The sequence below is a fragment of the Oncorhynchus tshawytscha genome, linkage group LG13, assembly GCF_018296145.1.
Source record: "Oncorhynchus tshawytscha isolate Ot180627B linkage group LG13, Otsh_v2.0, whole genome shotgun sequence".
NCBI lineage: Eukaryota > Metazoa > Chordata > Actinopteri > Salmoniformes > Salmonidae > Oncorhynchus > Oncorhynchus tshawytscha.
In genome coordinates, this window is record NC_056441.1 from 62,988,439 (window position 1) to 63,007,565 (window position 19,127).

General features: G+C 43.9%; 1 protein-coding gene across 6 annotated transcripts in view; it reads right to left on the bottom strand.

The window, feature by feature from the left end:
* Positions 1–19,127, bottom strand: part of LOC112234746 (BCAS3 microtubule associated cell migration factor-like) — a 348,299-nt gene that overhangs the window by 252,582 nt on the left and 76,590 nt on the right. For 4 of the 6 annotated variants that reach the window (XM_042296126.1, XM_042296128.1, XM_042296125.1 and 1 more), the window contains exons 15-16: positions 18,057–18,327; positions 2,487–2,519 (exon numbers count right to left, since the gene is read on the bottom strand). In XM_042296126.1, coding sequence (XP_042152060.1) covers positions 2,487–2,519; positions 18,057–18,327 — 304 coding nt within the window. The remainder of the gene's footprint in view (positions 1–2,486; positions 2,520–18,056; positions 18,328–19,127) is intronic. The other 2 variants (XM_042296129.1, XM_042296127.1) reach the window with 1 other exon arrangement.

Here is a 19,127-nt window from a genome sequence, read left to right on the forward strand (position 1 = left end):
CACTTCCCCAGATCTGTGCCTCGACACAATCCTGTCTTGGAGCTCTAAGGACAATTCCTTCGACCTCATTGCTTAGTTTTTGCTCTGACATGGACTGTCAATGGTGGGACCTTATATAGACAGGTGTGTGACTTTCCAAATCATTGCCCATCAATTGAATTTACCACAGGTGGACTAAAATCAAGTTGTAGAAACATCTCATGGATGATCAATGGGAATAGGATGCACCTGAGCTCAATTTCGAGACGCATAGCAAAGGGTCTGAATACTTATGTAAATAAGGTGTCGTTTTTTTAATATATAGCAAAAATAAAATAAAAACCTGTTTTCACCTCGTCATTATGGGGTATTGTGTGTAGATTGCTTTACTCCATTTTAGAATAAGGCTGTAAAGTAACAAAACGTGGAAAAAGTCAAGGGGTCTGAATACTTTCAAGGCACTTTCGGTAGGGGTAAAGTGACTAGGCAACAGGATAGATAAGACCGTAGCAGCAGTGTATTTGGTGAGTGTAAAAGTGTTTGTGTGTGTAGTCAGTTTGCACGTATGTGCATGTTATGTGTGGGTGTATGTTGGGTGTGTGTGTGTAAGTATATGTGAGTGTGTGAGTCCTGTGTGTGCGCATAGAGTCAGTGCAAGAGAGTTAGTGCAAAAAATTGTCAACGCAGGTTGTCCGGGTAGCCATTTGATTAGCTATTGTTTAGAAATATTATGGCTTGTGGGTAAAAGCAGTTCAAGGTCTTATTGGTTCCAGACTTGGTGCATTTCTACCGCTTACCGTGCGGTAGCAGAGATTGGCTGGCTGGAGTCTGAACATTTTTAAGGCCTTCCTGACACCACCTGGTATAGAGGTCCTAGATGGAGGAAAGCTCGGACCCAGTGATGTACTGGGCTGTACACATTACCCTCTGTAGCACCTTGTGGTCCAATGCCAAGCAGTTGCAGTACCAAGCGGTGATGCAGCCAGTTAAAACGCTCTCAATGGTGCAACTGTAGAACTTTGAGGATCTTTTTTAGCCTCCTGAGGAGGAAGAGGCGTTGTTGTGCCCTCTTAACGACTGTGTTGATGTGTTTGGAGCGGGGCGGCCTGTCAGGAAGTCCAGGATCCAGGTGCAGAGGGAGGTGTTCAGTCCCAGGGAACTTAGCTTAGTGATGAGCTTCGAGGGCACTACGGTGTTGACCGCTGAGTTGTAGTCAGTGAACAGCATTCTCACATAGGTGAGAATAGAGTAGGTCCAGGGTGTCTGGGATGATGGTGAAGTGAGGCATGACCAGCTTTCAGTGCATTTCATGGCTATAGGATGTGAGCGGTACAGAGTGATAGTCATTTAGACAGGTTGATTTGGTGTTCATGGGCACAGGGACTACGGTGGTCTGCTTGAAACATGTAAGTATTATAGACGGTCAGGGAGAGATTGAAAATATAGGTGAAGACTAACTACACTGCCTTTGCTTTTCAGTAAGGGACAGATTAATCTGTCATTAGGAACAAGAGAAAAATAGAAATGTGTAGAAGCAACTGTATGACCATCACATATGCTGTAAACTACATCTTCCTTCATCTTTCACTATACAACGTTTAAAATGTTACTATGCTGAGGTGATTGATATTCATTTCCAGTGTGTGTGTGTGTGTGTGTGTGTGTGTGTGTGTGTGTGTGTGTGTGTGTGTGTGTGTGTGTGTGTGTGTGTTAGAGGTCATATACAGAAGGCCACTGTGGAGCACACAGCAAGCAAACAACATCAAACCTCATGTTTAACGAAGGGTGACAAAATCAGTGTGTCCTGCACTTCAAAGTGAGCGTTTAAAAAGCTCTAATTATAGAACTTCACAGACAAGCCCTGGGTCAGAGGGTCAAGTCGTAAACGTGTCACGCCTCGCTAGCTTAACGTTAGTTAGTTATCAACCACTCCGAGGTAATGCCTGCATCCAAAATGGCATGATATTTCCTTTAGAGTGCACTACATTTGACCAGGGGCCATAGAGCTCTGGTCAAAAGTAGTGCACTATAAAGGGAAACGGGTGCCATTTGGGACATACAGCAAATGCCATCATCGGACCGGCGTCCGTTACACGCTGACTGTGTTTTGGCCGGAGGACGATGATGGACAGAAAAGGGCGGTGTGAAGGATTAAAGAACCCTGAAAACCAAAACAAGCTCTGTGTTGGCTTGTAATGGCACAGAGGAAGTATCCCTTTATCAACAGTGAATTAACAGCTTCCCTTTGCACCTTGTTTTGCCCTTTGCTGCAGCCTCTGAACGTGGGCCAGAAACCAGATGGCTGGATGACTGTTGGATCCACAATGAACCACCAAGCATTCTATTTCAGGCCACAAGGAGAAATCAGCACCCTCCCTAACGGACTAACAGTCATCTGTTGATGTGTCATTGTTTGACCCCAGCTGAAAACACATACGGGCTCATGCAAAAAACACATACACACACACAGTTGCGAGTGGACACACGGCGGACCAGACTTCACTGACCTCTATTTTCACTTTTCTTTCTGCATTTTGCTCCTGTTGAATGGAATAGCAGTACAGTCAGTACAGCATAACTTTTCTCTTTCAATCACAGGAGTGTTTGGACTGAACTCTGTCGGACAGTGACAGAAGCACAGCAGAGCCAGCCCAGTCTGGTCTATAGTCAAACACTGACCCCAAATCAGCCAGACTCAACTACCACAGACAATAAGACTGATAAAACCATACATAGGACAGTTTAAAACAAACATTGGTTTAAAGTACATGAAACATCCACTCCATATCAACAATCAAATATGTACAGTATCTATGATGTCTAAGCACTTGACCAACAGAGCACTTTTCCAGGTTCAGGTTGTGTAATCTACTTTAGAAACTAGATCAAAAGCTAAGCTATATGATTGACTTGTGAATAGAAGTTTAAAATGATTGTCAAATAGTCATTCATATTGTTACATGGACATTATTAGGGACATTGGGTGAATAGAATCAGAGCTCTACTACCTGGAGAGCCCCAAAATGATACATGGTGTTGGGCCCGGGTAGGGCCTGCTTTTTCATCAATAACTAGGGTACGGGCAGGGCTCAGGTATCATTAAATTGATCACTAACATTCTGAAGCTGAGCCTTTTGTTGTGCTCTGAATCGGGCCTGGGTAGGGTAGGGCTTGAACGTTGTGGGCATGGGTAGCGCTCGGGCTTAAAATGTATGCCCGTGCAGGGCTCTAAATTTAATACACTGGCTCAATTAAAATAATTAGAGACATCAGGTTAGCCATTCCTTTGAGGATGCATGGGTGAAGATCATAGGTCAAGGGTTAAAAAAGGACTTGAGGAGAATAAATAGCACGACTCCATATTTAAACAGAGAGAGGGGGAAAAAAGCCGAACTGTAGATTTCTATTTTTAAAGCAGCCTGGCAGCTCTGAAGGATGTGAACTTTTCTTAGTTCCTTCCCCAAAATCAATGTGTTGTCAGAGGGGACAATCAGAGGGCAGCTGTTGTAGCTTTTCTGACTGATTCATCATCCCCGATTCTGACGCCCAGATTCAAGCCCGAAAAACAACCTGTTAACAAAACAGACAGAAGATAAACAAAGCAAAAAGTGATCGACTTTCAGGGGGAGTTTTTTTGGAGGGCCGCGCAAACAGGAGAAATCTAGCCTCATCACTCAGAAACAGACTAAAATGACACGAGATCAGCACTTCAAAGCAACACAACAGGATGCTGACAATTAATTCTGAAACTCATGCAACAAACTTCAGACTGATGTGAAAACAGTTAAGATCACTTTGAGTCAAAGTGTAAGCCAAGATCTACCACTCAGATGATTATTTTTTTTAAACATGACTTAAAAAATGTAAGCCTATGTAACATTAACCAATTAAAATCCGTAATGTAGCAATAAGGTTTGTGCAGTAGGCTAAAAGCCCAATACATTATATCACTGTATATTGGCTATGCTTGAATTGCCCTGCCAATGTTGTTCTTCTCAGACCATTTAAATGTAGGTCTGATCACACTGGTATTAGATACTTGATTGAATTACTTGTGAGACACAGCTGAGTGAGCAAAAATAATTAGCTTTTCTTTTTTACTAGACTGATGGCCTGCATCTGATGGTCAGTCTGAGGGGAGGGAGGGAGCTGGGGTGAGGATGCCTCTCACCTGATTCAACATCCCTCTGCTCTCCCTCCCTCTGCTGAGTAAAGGGGACAGTCTTCCAGATGACGGTGAAACCATTTCGCACTGCATTATTTCTGCCACATGCACCAATTCATGCTGTTACTCCCGACCGGAGAAAGTGAAATATTCCTCAATATTAAAAAGACACGCCACTACTAATAGGGCAAGCTTATCGGAAAACTTTGATATACAGTGCATTCGGAAAGTATTCAGACCCCTTGACTTTTTCCACATTTTGTTACGTTACAGCCTTATTCCAAAATGGAATAAAAATGAAATACATACATCTATACACAATAACTCAATGGCAAAGCAAAAACAGTTTTTTATAAATTGTTGCTAATTTATGAAAAAAAATAATAAAGAGTACCAGTCAAAGCTTTGGACACACCTACTCATTCCAGGGTTTTTCTATATTCCTACATTGTAGAATAAAAGTGATGACGTCAAAACTATGAAATAACACAGCTTTGCACACTCTTGGCATTCTCTCAACCAGCTTCATGAGGGTGTCACCTGGAATGCATTTCAATTAACAGGTGTGCCTTGTTAAAAGTTAATTTGTGGAATTTCTTTCCTTCTTAATGCATTTCAGCCAATCAGTTGTGTTGTGACAAGGTAGGGGTGGTATACAGAATATAGCCCTATTTGGTAAAAGACCAAGTCCATATTATGGCAAGAACAGCTCAAATAAGCAAAGAGAAACAACAGTCCATCATTACTTTAAGACATGAAGGTCAGTCAATACTGAAATTTCAGGCCTTTATTGTCAAATTACTGCAAAGAAACCACTACTAAAGGACACCAATAAGAAGAAGAGACTTGCTTGGGCCAAGAAACACGAGCAATGGACATTAGACAGGTGGAAATCTGTCCTTTGGTTTGATGAGTCCAAATGTAAGATTTTTGGTTCTAACCGCCGTGTCTTTGTGAGACGCAGTGAAGTAAAATTATGATCTCCACATGTGTGGTTCCCACTGTGCAGCATGGAGGATGAGGTGTGAAGGTGCTTTACTGGTGACACTGTCTGATTTATTTACAATTCAAGACACACTTAAAGACACACAGTATGGCTACCACAGCATTCTGCAGCAATACGCCATCCCATCTGGTTTGCACTTAGTGGGACTATAATTTGTTTTTCAACAGGACAATGACCCAACACACCTCCAGGCTGTGTAAGGGCTATTTGACCAAGAAGGAGAGTGATGGAGTGCTGCATCAGACAAGACCTGGCCTCCACAATCACTTGACCTCAAACCAATTGAGAAGGTTTGGGATGAGTTGGACCACATTGTGAAGGAAAAGCAGCCAACAAGTGCTCAGCATATATGTGGAAACTCCTTCAAGACTTTTGGAAAAGCTTTCCAGGTGAAGCTGATTGAGAGAATACCAAGAGTGTTCAAAGCTGTCATCAAGGCAGAGGGTGGCTACTTTGAAGACTCTAAAATATATTTTGATTTAACACTTTTTTGGTTACTACATGATTCCATATGTGTTATTTCATAGTTCTGATGTCTTCACTATTATTCTACTACGTAGAAAATAGTCAAATAAAGAAAAACTCTTGTATGAGTAGATGTGTCCAAACTTTTGACTTGTACTGTATATTTATATTTTTCAAATAAATTAGAAACAATTTACTAAAACCAACATCACCGTTCAAAAGTTTGAGGTCAGTTAGAAATATCCTTGTTTTCAAAAGAAAAGCACATTTTCCATTAAAAAAACATAAAATTTATCAGAAATACAGTGTAGACATTGTTAATGTTGTAAATGACTATTGTAGCTGGAAACGGCAGACTTTTAATGGAGCATCTACATAGACGTACACAGGCCCATTATCAGCAACCTTCACTCCTGTGTTCCAATGGCACGTTGTGTTACCTAATCCAAGTTTATCATTTAAAAAGTCTAATTGATCATTAGAAAACCCTTTTGCAGTTATGTTAGCACAGCTGAAAACTGTTGTCCTGATTAAAAATGCAATAAAACTGGCATTCTTTAGACTACTTGAGTATCTGGAGCATCAACATTTGTGGCTACATAGCTGATGCCTGCTGGACACTGTGATCACTTGGCTACATAGCTGATTCCTGCTGGACTGTCCATTAATCACGGTACTCCATTCTGTTTGTTTATGTTTTTATCTGTCGGCCCCAGCCGCACTCAGGCTCTGTGTGTAGTTAATCCGACCCTCTCTGCCTAGTCAACGCCATTTTACCTGCTGTTGTTGTGCTAGCTGATTAGCTGTTGTTGTCTCACCTGCTGTTTTAGCTAGCTCTCCCAATCAACACCTGCAATTACTGTATGTCTCTCTCAAATGTCAATATGCCTTGTATACTGTTGTTCAGGTTAGTTATCATTGTTTTAGTTTACAATGGAGCCCCTAGTTCTACTCTTCATACCTCTGATACCTCCTTTGTCCCACCTCCCACACATGCAGTGACCTCACCCATTACAACCAGCATGTCCAGAGATACAACCTCTCTTATCATCACCCAGTGCCTGGGCTTACCTCCACTGTACCAGCACCCCACCATACCGCTGTCTGCGCATTATGCCCTGAATATATTCTACCATGCCCAGAAATCTGATCCTTTTATTCTTTGTCCCCAACGCTCTAGGCGACCAGTTTTGATAGCCTTTAGCCGCACCCTCATACTACTCCTCCTCTGTTCCGCGGGTGATGTGGAGGTAAACCCAGGCCCTGCATGTCCCCAGGCACCCTCATTCGTTGACTTCTGTGAACGAAAAAGCCTTCGTTTCATGCATGTCAACATTAGAAGCCTCCTCCCTAAGTTTGTTTTACTCACTGCTTTAGCACACTCTGCTAACCCTGATGTCCTTGCCGTGTCTGAATCCTGGCTTAGGAAGGCCACCAAAAATTCTGAGATTTCCATACCCAACTATAACATTTTCCGTCAAGATAGAACTGCCAAAGGGGGAGGAAGCCTGCAAAGTAATGTCATACTTTCCAGGTCCATACCCAAACAGTTCGAACTACTAATAGTAGCACCCTCATAGACATCATTCTGACCAACTGGCCCTCCAAATACACCTCCGCTGTCTTCAACCAGGATCTCAGCGATCACTGCCTCATTGCCTGTACCCGCTACGGATCCGCAGTCAAACGACCACCCCTCATCACTGTCAAACGCTCCCTAAAACACTTCTGCAAGCAGGCCTTTCTAATCGACCTGGCCCGGGTATCCTGGAAGGACATTGACCTCATCCCGTCAGTTGAGAATGCCTGGTCATTCTTTAAAAGTAACTTCCTCACCATTTTAGATAAGCATGCTCCGTTCAAAAAAATGCAGAACTAAGAACAGATATAGCCCTTGGTTCACTCCAGACCTGACTGCCCTCGACCAGCACAAAAACATCCTGTGGCGGACTGCAATAGCATCGAATAGTCCCCGCGATATGCAACTGTTCAGGGAAGTCAGGAACCACTACAAGCAGTCAGTCAGGAAAGCCAAGGCCAGCTTCGTCAGCCAAAAAGTTATGGGACACTGTAAAGTCCATGGAGAACAAGAGCACCTCCTCCCACTGCACTGAGGCTAGGTAACACGGTCACCACCGATAAATCCATGATTATCGAAAACTTCAACAACCATTTCTCAACGGCTGGCCATGCCTTCCTCCTGGCTACTCCAACCTCGGCCAACACCTCCGCCCCCCCCCCGCAGCTACTCGCCCAAGCCTCTCCAGGTTCTCCTTTACCCAAATCCAGATAGCAGATGTTCTGAAAGAGCTGCAAAACCTGGACCCATACAAATCAGCTGGGCACGACAATCTGGACCCTCTATTTCTGAAACTATCCACCGCCATTGTCGCAACCCCTATTACCAGCCTGTTCAAACTCTCTTTCATATCGTCTGAGATCCCCAAGGATTGGGGATCTGCTGCCGCAGTCACCCTGGACCCAAACTGTTACAGACCTATATCCATCCTGCCCTGCCTATCTAAGGTCTTCGAAAGCCAAGTCAACAAACAGGTCACTGACCATCTCGAATCCCACCGTACCTTCTCCGCTGTGGAATCTGGTTTCCGAGCCGGTCACGGGTGCACCTCAGCCACGCTCAAGGTACTAAACGATATCATAACCGCCATCGATAAAGACAGTACTGTGCAGCCGTCTTCATCGACCTTGCCAAGGCTTTCGACCCTCTTAATCACCATATTCTTATCGGCAGACTCAGTAGCCTCGGTTTTTCGGATGACTGCCTTGCCTGGTTCACCAACTACTTTGCAGACAGAGTTCAGTGTGTCGGAGGCCATGTTGTCCGGTCGTCTGGCAGTCTATGGGGGTGCCACAGGGTTCAATTCTCGGGCTGACTCTTTTCTCTGTATATATCAATGATGTTGCTCTTGCTGCGGGCGATTCCCTGATCCACCTCCACGCAGACGACACCATTCTGTATACTTCCGGCCCTTCCTTGGACACTGTGCTATCTAACCTCCAAACGAGCTTCAACGCCATACAACACTCCTTCCGTGGCCTCCAACTGCTCTTAAACGCTAGTAAAACCAAAAAGCATGCTTTTCAACCGTTCGCTGCCTGCACCCGCACGCCCGACTGGCATCACCACCCTGGATGGTTCTGACCTAGAATATGTGGACATCTATAAGTACCTAGGTGTCTGGCTAGACTGTAAACTCTCCTTCCAGACTCATATCAAACATCTCCAATCTAGAGTCGGCTTTCTATTCCGCAACAAAGCCTCCTTCACTCACGCCGCCAAACTTACCCTAGTAAAACTGACTGTCCTACCGAACCTCGACTTCGATGTCATCTACAAAATAGCTTCCAATACTCTACTCAGCAAACTGGATGCAGTTTATCACAGTGCCATCCGTTTTGTTACTAAAGCACCTTATACCACCCACCACTGCGACCTGTATGCTCTGGTCGGCTGGCCCTCGCTACATATTCGTTGCCAGACCCACTGGCTCCACTTCACTGGTCACGATGGCAACACCCACCCGTAGCACGTGCTCCAGCAGGTGTATCTCACTGATCATCCCTAAAGCCAACACCTCATTTGGCCGCCTTTCGTTCCAGTTCTCTGCTGCCTGTGACTGGAACGAATTGCAAAAATCGCTGAAGTTGGAGACTTTTATCTCCCTCACCAACTTCAAACATCTGCTATCTGAGCAGCTAACCGATCGCTGCAGCTGTACATAGTCTATCGGTAAATAGCCCACCCAATTTACCTACCTCATCCCCATACTGTTTATATTTATTTACTTTTCTGCTCTTTTGCCCACCACCTATACCATGTCTCTACCTGTACATGACCATCTGATCATTTATCACTCCAGTGTTAATCTGCAAAATTGTAATTATTCGCCTACCTCTTCATGCCTTTTGCACATATAGACTCCCTTTTTTTCTTTTTTTTCTACTGTGTTATTGACTTGTTAATTGTTTACTCCATGTGTAACTCTGTGTTGTCTGTTCACACTGCTATGCTTTATCTTGGCCAGGTCACAGTTGTAAATGAGAACTTGTTCTCAACTAGCCTACCTGGTTAAATAAAGGTGAAATAAAATAAAAAATAAATAAATACATTTGTGGGTACGATTACAGGCTCAAAATGACCAGAAACTAAGAACATTCTTCTGAAACTCGTCAGTCTATTCTTGTTCTGAGAAATGAAGGCTATTCCATGCAAGAAATTGCCAATAAAATTAAGATATTGTTCAACACTGTACAGTCGTGGCCAAAAGTTTTGAGAATGACACAAATATTAATTTTCACAAAGTCTGCTGCCTCAGTGTCTTTAGATATTTTTGTCAGATGTTACTATGGAATACTAAAGTATAATTACAAGCATTTCATAAGTGTCAAAGGCTTTTATTGACAATTACATGAAGTTGATTCAGAGTCAATATTTGCAGTGTTGACCCTTCTTTTTCAAGACCTCTGCAATCCACACTGGCATGCTGTTAATTAACTTCTAGGCCACATCCTGACTGATGGCAGCCCATTCTTGCATAAATCAATGCTTGGAGTTTGTCAGAATTTGTGGGATTTTGTTTGTCCACCCGCCTCTTGAGGATTGACCACAAGTTCTCAATGGGATTAAGCTCTGGGGAGTTTCCTGGCCATGGACCCAAAATATCGATGTTTTATTCCCCGAGCCACTTAGTTATCACTTTTGCCTAATGGCAAGGTGCTCCATCATGCTGGAAAAGGCATTGTTCGTCACCAAACTGTTCCTGGATGGTTGGGAGAAGTTGCTCTCGGAGGATGTGTTGGTACCATTCTTTATTCATGGCTATGTTCTTAGGCAAAATTGTCAGTGAGCCCACACCCTTGGCTGAGAACAAACCCCACTCAGGATGCTTTACTGTTGGCATGACACAGGACTGATGGTAGCGCTCGCCTTGTCTTCTCCGGACAAGCTTTTTCCGGATGCCCCAAACAATTGGAAAGGGGATTCATCAGACAAAATTACTTTGCCCCAGTCCAATCCCTGTGCCCTTTGGAATAATATCAGTCTGTCCCTGATGTTTTCCTGGAGAGAATTGGCATCTTTGCTGCCCTTCTTGACACCAGGACATTCTCCAAAAGTCTTTGCCTCACTGTGCGTGCAGATGCACTCACACCTGCCTGCTGCCATTCCTGAGCAAGCTCTGTACGTGTGGTGCCCCGATCCCGCAGCTGAATCAACTTTAGGAGACGGTCCTGGCGCTTGCTGGACTTTCTTGGGCGCCCTGAAGCCTTCTTCACAACAATTGAACCGCTCTCCTTGAAGTTCTTGATGATCCGATAAATGGTTGATTTAGGTGCAATCTTACTGGCAGCAATATCATTGCCTGTGAAGCCCTTTTTGTGCAAAGCAATGATGACGGCAAGTGTTTCCTTGCAGGTAACCATGGTTGATAGCGGAAGAACAATGATTCCAAGCACCACCCTCCTCTTGAAGCTTCCAGTCTGTTATTCGAACTCAACCAGCATGTTAGAGTGATCTCCAGCCTTGTCCTCATCAACACTCACACCTGTGTTAACGAGAGAATCACTGACATGATGTCAGCTGGTCCTTTTGTGGCAGGGCTGAAATGCAGTGGAAATGTATTTTGGGGATTCAATTCATTTGCATGGCACAGAGAGACTTTGCAATTAATTGTAATTCATCTGATCACTCTCCATAACATTCTGGAGTATTTGCAAATTGCCATCATACAAACTGAGGCAGCAGACTTTTTGAGAATGACACAAATATTAATTTTCACAAAGTTTGGCCACGACTGTATACTACTCCCTTCACAGAACAGCGCAAACTGTCTCTAACCAGAATAGCAAGAGGAGTGGGAGGCCCCGGTGCATAACTGAGCAAGAGGACAAGTACATTAGAGTGTCTAGTTTGAGAAACAGGCACCTCACAAGTCTTCAACTGGCAGCTTCATGAAATAGTACCCTCAAAACACCAGTCTCAACAGTGAAGAGGCGACTCCGGGATGCTGACCTTCTAGGCAGAGTTCCTCTGTCCAGTGTTTGTGTTCTTTTGCCCATCTTAATCTTTTATTTTTATTGGCCAGTCTGAGATGGGTTTTTCTTTGCAACTCTGCCTAGAAGGCAAGAATCCCGGAGTCGCCTCCTCACTGTTGACGTTGAGACTGGTGCTTTGCAGGTACTATTTAATGAAGCTGCCAGTTGAGGACTTGTGAGGTGTCTGTTTCTCAAACGAATGTATTCGTCCTCTTGCTCCGTTGTGCACCGGGGCCTCCCACTCCTCTTTCTATTCTGGTTAGAGCAAGTTTGCGCTGTTCAACAGCGTTTTATGAGATCTTCAGTTTCTTAGCAATTTCTCGCATGGAATAGCCTTCATTTCTCAGAACAAGAATAGACTGATGAGTTTCGGCAGTTCTTTGTTTCTGGTCATTTTGAACCTGTAATCGAACCCACAAGTGCTGATGCTCCAGATACTCAACTAGTCTAAAAGGTGGCCAGTTGTAATTGCTTCTTTAATCACACAACAGTTTTCAGCTGTGCTAACATAATTGCAAAAGGGTTTTCTAATGATCAATTAGCCTTTTAAAATGATAAACTTTGATTAGGTAACACAATGTGCCATTGGAACACAGGAGTGATGGTTGCTGATAATGGGCCTCTGTATGTAGACATTCCATACAAAATCAGCCGTTTCTAGCTACAATAGTCACTTACAACATTAAAAATGTCTACACTATTTCTTATCAACTTTATATTATTTTAATAGACATAAAACGTGCTTTTCTTTCAAAAACAAGGACGTTTCTATATGACCCCAAAACTTTTGAACGGTAGTGTTCATACACACAAACACACCTTTGGCAGCAATTACAGCCTTGAGTCTATTTGGGTATGACTACAAGCTTGGCACACCTGTAGTTAGGGAGTTCATCCCATTCTTCTCTGCAGATCCTCTCAAGCTCTGTCAGGTTGGACGGGGAGCGTCGCTACACAGCTATTTTCAGGTCTCTCCAGCTATGCTTGATTGGGTTTAAGTCTAGGCTCTGGCTGGGACATTCATACAAGGACATTCAGAGACTTAGGGTCGTTGTCCTGTTGGAAGGTGAACCTTTGCCTCAGTTTGAGGTCCTGAGCACTCTGGAGCAGGTTTTCATCAAGGATCTCACTGTACTTTACTACGTTCATCTTTACATCAATCCTGACACGTCTCCCAGTACCTGCCCGCCGAAAAACATACCAACAGCATGATGCATGATCTCCCATACCAAGGCCCTTCTCCCCCGATTGCTCAGTTTGGCCGGGCAGTCAGCTCTCGGAAGAGTCTTGGTGATTCCAAACTTCTTCCATTTAAGAATGGAGGTGTTCTTGGGGACGTTCAATGCCGCAGATATTATTTTGTTACCCTTCCCCAGACACAATCCTGTCTCTGAGGTCTATGGACAATTCCTTCAACCTCATGGATTGGTTTTTGCTCTGACATGGACTGTTAACTGTGGGACCTTATATAGACAGGTGTGTGCCTTTCCAAATCATGTCCAATCAATTGAATTTACAACAGGTGGACTCCAATCAAGTTGCAAAAATATCTCAAAGATGATCAATGAAAAGAACACAAAATGAATAATGTAAACCGTGATCGACCAGACACTAAAGCACAGTAGGTGGCGGCATGCACCTGAAACATTTGTTTGTGGACCGCCATTTTATCATAGAAGAAGAAGTATGGAACTAATTAAAATAATAGGAACACCAGGATTTATCTTTGTCTTTTTTTACAGAAATGTTTGGTGATCGACTAGGAATGCCTTGGAGTACCACTAGTCGATCGTGATCAACCAGTCACTAAGGGCTGCTCTAAAGTCTACCGTACGAATGATGGATGCAGACAATAGAAAAAGCATTTGAAGTCGTAAAGCACATCACTTGTTCATGGAGTCGGGTCTGGTCAGGTCAAAAACGTAGCAATGGATACATGATGGAACATCTCAACCCTGCTTTACTACACTACAGACAGACCCACTAAGGTTAAACAGCCATCCCATACGGCCATTCACAACTGTTATGCTGGAGGGGCTGTTTTTATGTTACACAAACCAGCGTCTGTCCACATGGGCTACATTAACACCGAGAGTAGAGTTCCCCAACTGGCGGGTCGAATTTGGTCCCTGGGTGGTTTTATTTGTCCCCCCATGTTATCTGAGCAAAATATATATATATTTTGCTTGCTTGTTGAATTGTTATTGTTGGGCATAAAAGACTGTAAACACACCAGGAAATCAGCTCAAAGTGATTTACATTTTGGAAATCTGTTCCGAAGTATTCCCACTTATAATAGAGAGACATATGTGATCGTATACAAATAATAATAATGAATAATAATTGATAATAATTGATTGGATTTATATAGCAATTTTCTACCAACTGGGGTACTCAAAGCTCTTTACATAGTAGGGGGAAATTCACGTCATCCACTATCAATGAGATGCACCCATCTCAGTGATGCGCAGCAACCTTTTTCTGTGACACAACTCTCACCACCCATCAGCTATCAGATGGAGAGGTAAGGAGTCATATATGCCAATTAGGAATGAGGGGGATGACGTAATGTGGCCAGGTTGGGATTTTAGCCAGGACACCGGGGTGAACACCCCTACTCTTACAATAAGAGGCATGGAATTTTAAAGTCCCATCCGAAAGACAGCACCCTACACAAGACAATGTACCCAAATGTAATCAAGATTTGAAATTATTATGTTTTAGTCAAATATTATATCTGTTTAGGCTTCTTGCGGTCAATTTGGAGTCTAAAGAATATTAAAAATATATGTTCTGGCCCCCTGACCATCCGCTGAAGAAAGAATTGGCCCGCGGCTGAATCTAGTTGATGATCCCTGACCTAGAGAATAGTCCGTTCTCAGGGTGAGGAACCTGTCAATAATTTACCGAAAGAAGATATGTTAAACAATGTCATACTGGACACACAATTTTCCTCCTCTATGGCTGTGTGTACGTACACAGGTAGTCCAATTCTGATCTTTTTTCCACTAGTTGGTCTTTTGACCAATCACATCAGATCTTTTCACATCAGCTTTTTTTCCAGAGGTGATCTGATTGTGATCTGATCAGTGAAAAAAAGATCAGAATTGGGTTGCATGCCTATAAGAAACATTAACTGAACCAACGTGACACATCAGGGAGTGTGTGACTCCAGTGGCGGCCCGTCACTAAGGGCAGTTGGGGCTGAGCCCCACCTGTTTTGAGCCCAACCTGTTTGTTTGCCTGTTTGGCATGTTATTTTGTCACATATTAGTTTGAAAACAATGTGAAAAAATCTGAGTTAATAAAGCCACAAACATCTTTTTTTACTTTGAGTAAGGCAGCTCCAAAATGATGATATTTCAGCCTAGCTCAGTGCTTTCTGTGGTGGTGGAAAACACTGAGGGTATCAGTTGGTAATGTTCTGTAGTTGCCCCGTGATTGGCTGAGTATTTTGTCACTCATGGGGACACTACGTCACCGTAAAATCTACAGTGAGAGCTCAAATTCAAGCCCCTTGGGTGCTGCCATAGAGTTACATTAGAAATGCCCATCCAAGAAGGCTCAAGGTCATTGGCCTTAGATAAAGTGATGTCAAATCACGTTATATCTACCGTAGCCTTGATTGGACTGATCATGTCAAGATCATACTTTTAAAATCTTAGCTAGAAAGCAGTCATCATGAATCAAGTCGACAATCTACTGGTAAATCCTTTTCAATCCTTATCATATGAAGAGAAATTACAGATAACGTATCGGTGCTCATCGGCCAGTGGATATAAACATTACACAACAAGTTGGAAATCGGAAGGAATCAGTGGTTTACTGCAAGCAATACAAAGAAATCACCAGCCTGCTTTTCAGTGGAGTGTGTGTGTTTCAAGTCTGTGTTTAAGGGACTCTTTTCCAAGCTTAAAATGATAAACATTCAACACCATGCATGGGCCAGAAAAGATTGAATACATTGGCCATGATGTCAATCCAGCATGGCTTCTGCCGCGTTCAAAACAACTGGAACTCGGAAATCTCCGATTTCAGTGAGTTCAAGACAACTGGGAACTCAAAGAAACGAGCTCTGATTGGAGAAAATACGTTTTGAACATCCAAATAGTAATTCCAAGTCGGGAACTCGGGCTTCTTTCTAGAACTCCGACCTGAAGATCACTGATGTCATGATTCAACCTTGTTTTTTCCCCCAGAGTTCAGTTGTCTTGAAAGCACCATAAATCCAGAGAATGCCAGACTTTGATGACAAAGTTTGATAATAAAATTTGCCCACGAAGGACTGCCACGCCACCTTCCTGTTCAAGTAAGAACAGCACAACAAGGTCCAAAAATGTATTGTATGCTGCAGCATAAAGGATGGATTTTGCCAGGGAGATATGTATACTGTAGCTGAGAAAGTAATACTAAGTGTATGTTGTGTAGTAAGCTGTTAGTAGCCCATGTGCTTCCCCCTAATAATTTGGTCCCTTTCCCCCTCCTTAAGCCTACTGTTCTGACTTGGTGGTGCACATGTAGCCTATAGCCTGTTTTAGAGAAATGTCATCATTGAATATTGTAAGAACTTTCATTGTCTGCTTATATGCCACTTTTATTTATCCTTCGGTTCTGACTTGGTGTACAGGGAGAATACTGTAAGAACGGACCATGTTCTGAATTCTGTCACTATACATTTCAAAAGTGCTGAACAGTCATATTGACTACATCATTCCTAGCTCACTCTTTAATGTCTTAATCAAATTGTACATCTAAATTGTCAGTAGGAACCACATTTGTTTAAGCAAGTCAGCCACATCAGCTATGTTTTTTTCAAAGGCAGTAATTGAGGCTGAATGAACTGTTTCACTGCCAGACAAGGCTCCGCGAATAGCCAGGTGTAGCGGTGGTAAGGATTCACTCTATGGTTCTGAAAAGAAAGCTCTGCTGTTGGGACAGCTTTATGTAGGCCGTAACAGTTTGCGGGCACCGTTTGTCACCGTTATAGTGCAATTAATGTATTGTTTAGTGTTGTTGTTTAGTGTAGTGGCTTTGCTGGTATGCGTAAAAAAGAAAATTGGGGGAGTTTGCCCCACCAAGATTTACATGTTAAAATGGCCACTGTGTGTGTGTCGTAGTTGAAGATTTAGACTCTCCCCCTACAAACTCACACACCATCTCCAACACCAGGCAGAGAATGACATCTCCAAAACCAAGCCCTCAGATTCCTGGCAAACTTTATCACAGACTCCCAAGGTCCATAAAAAGGAACAGATACGCTATAAATATCAAAGTCCTGCAAACGTAAAACCTATGGCCTCAGACAGTGGTATTTTAGTCTTTCTTTACGCTATAACATTTATATAGCCGTCTGCCATCCCTGGGGGCCCACACACACACACACACACACACACACACACACACACACACACGTATCAGTGAAGAGACTAATTGTTGACAGGTGGCTCTAATGCCCTCCTTTGAAAATGGAGTGTGATTTATGAGTCTCTTGCTCCCCTCTCCCTCCATTCACTGCCGCTACAAAAGCTGAACTCCTTCGCTCTCCCTCCATATTTTTTTCTCCTTCTCCTTCATAATTTATTTCTCCCTCTTCCTCTTTCTCCTCCCTCCCTTTCCATTTCCTTCTCTCCACTTTTTCTCTCTAGATCCAGAACGAGACAAGCCGCGGCGGCAGTACATTCCCTGGGCTTGACGTCACTCTGGCCTGGCTTGAACGTCCTGCTGACATTGTTTTAATTGTTGGGGAAGTGATCTGACAGTGGTCATTAATACAGAGCCTGGGGGAGAGAAGCCACACAAACTGGGTAATCGGGGGTCTGGGGCTAACAATAGGCTAGGAAGGGAGAGGGGAAGTCAGGGCGCCACGGCTGCAGAGAGTGGGAGAGAGATGGATGACTGATGCCCTGACAGTGAGTGAGAGGGAGGGCAAACTGAGAAGATCTGCAAACAGCCTCGACCCTGAACTGTGATTTTTACCTGTGAACTTGCTGATGAGTATATGTCAACGGGTGTTTGTTTGTGTATGAGTGGGTGTGTGTGCCCACGCGTCGGTGGTAGTGTGTATAGTGTGTGTGTGTGCCAGCCAGGCCAGGTGGCTTTAGGGGTGTTTGACCAACAGGACCAAGGCTGTAACAGACGGGTCATAGTCCCCAGCAGAACAAGGTCTACTCAGGTGACAGCCAGTCAGCAGTTGTTGTCACTTACTGGAAGTGGAGCCGCCGCTGTCTGAAGAGCTGTGTGCTGCCACGCCCACCATATCAGCTATAGCCATGTCATAAGACATGCTGTGTATTGTGGGGTTTTATGTACTGCGCAATAGTAAGAGGATTAGTTCTGTGCTTGGTGCCTGTGCATCTGTGCGCACGAGTGTGTGTCATCTATCCTTACCGTGTAGTGGGGACCCCGAGGGACTGCTGGAGAGCCCAGGGATGGGGCTGCATCTCCCTCCTCCAGCCTGCTTGCTGTTCAGTTCATTCTCTATCTCCTCCAGCCCTGCACTCTTCTGGAAGCGGGACATGCGGTTGACCACGCGGGGGGACATGTGAGTGCGGGCGCAAGGCGCACCACCGTAGGGGTTGATGGGAAAGACGTGGGAGGTGCCACGCAGTGTGCTGATCACCACCCAGCGACTGTCCTGGCTAAAACAGATGTCCTGGACCTGGGGAAGGGGCACAGACAGAGAGACACAGACAGGAAGAGAGAGATAAAGAAAGAGAGAAGAAGCTGATCAACTTGTCATACGTTGACAGTAACACAGCGTATAAGTAGTAAGGCAGTTGACCTTACAGCAAAACCAAACCAATGTTCCCTTTAACATTCTCAAATAGATGTTGAACTGACCACTGAATAGAGAATATAAGATGACCATTTGAAAGGAGGTATCTGGAGGGTTGTTGAGGGTTTGGGGGGGAATGTATTTTTAAGTCTTTGGTAAAGACAGCCCAACAGTCTGTCTGCAGAAGACAATTAAGGTATCTCTCTCCTGTGGCTTCAAGAGCTACACACACAGTCAGCTCACAGAGGACACACTCCAACAGATAGCATCTACACAACTATGTCAGACACGAGAGACACCGAGAGACAGAGAAAGACCGAGACAGAGACAGAGAGACAGAGACAGAGAGAGACAGAGAGATAAAGACAGAGAGAGATGAATGCAGAGAGATAAAGACAGAGGTGGAGAGGGGCGGACAGACAGAAAATAAAGTGTAAAAGAGAGTCAACAGTATTCATCCTCAGAAAAAGAGAGGTTTATCTTTTCCACTGTGAGATCTGTCTACCTGTGTCTGTGTGTTTCATCTGTGGCCATGGAACAGGTTGGCTGGGTAATTGTCCTCGGCAATGACAGTTAATGGGCCATCCTTCACATACCAGACACATACCAGTTTCTATGCACAGACAAGGATAGGGGGCAGTTTCAGCTGAGCTCTGCCTAGTTGTGATTAAAGCCAATATGGG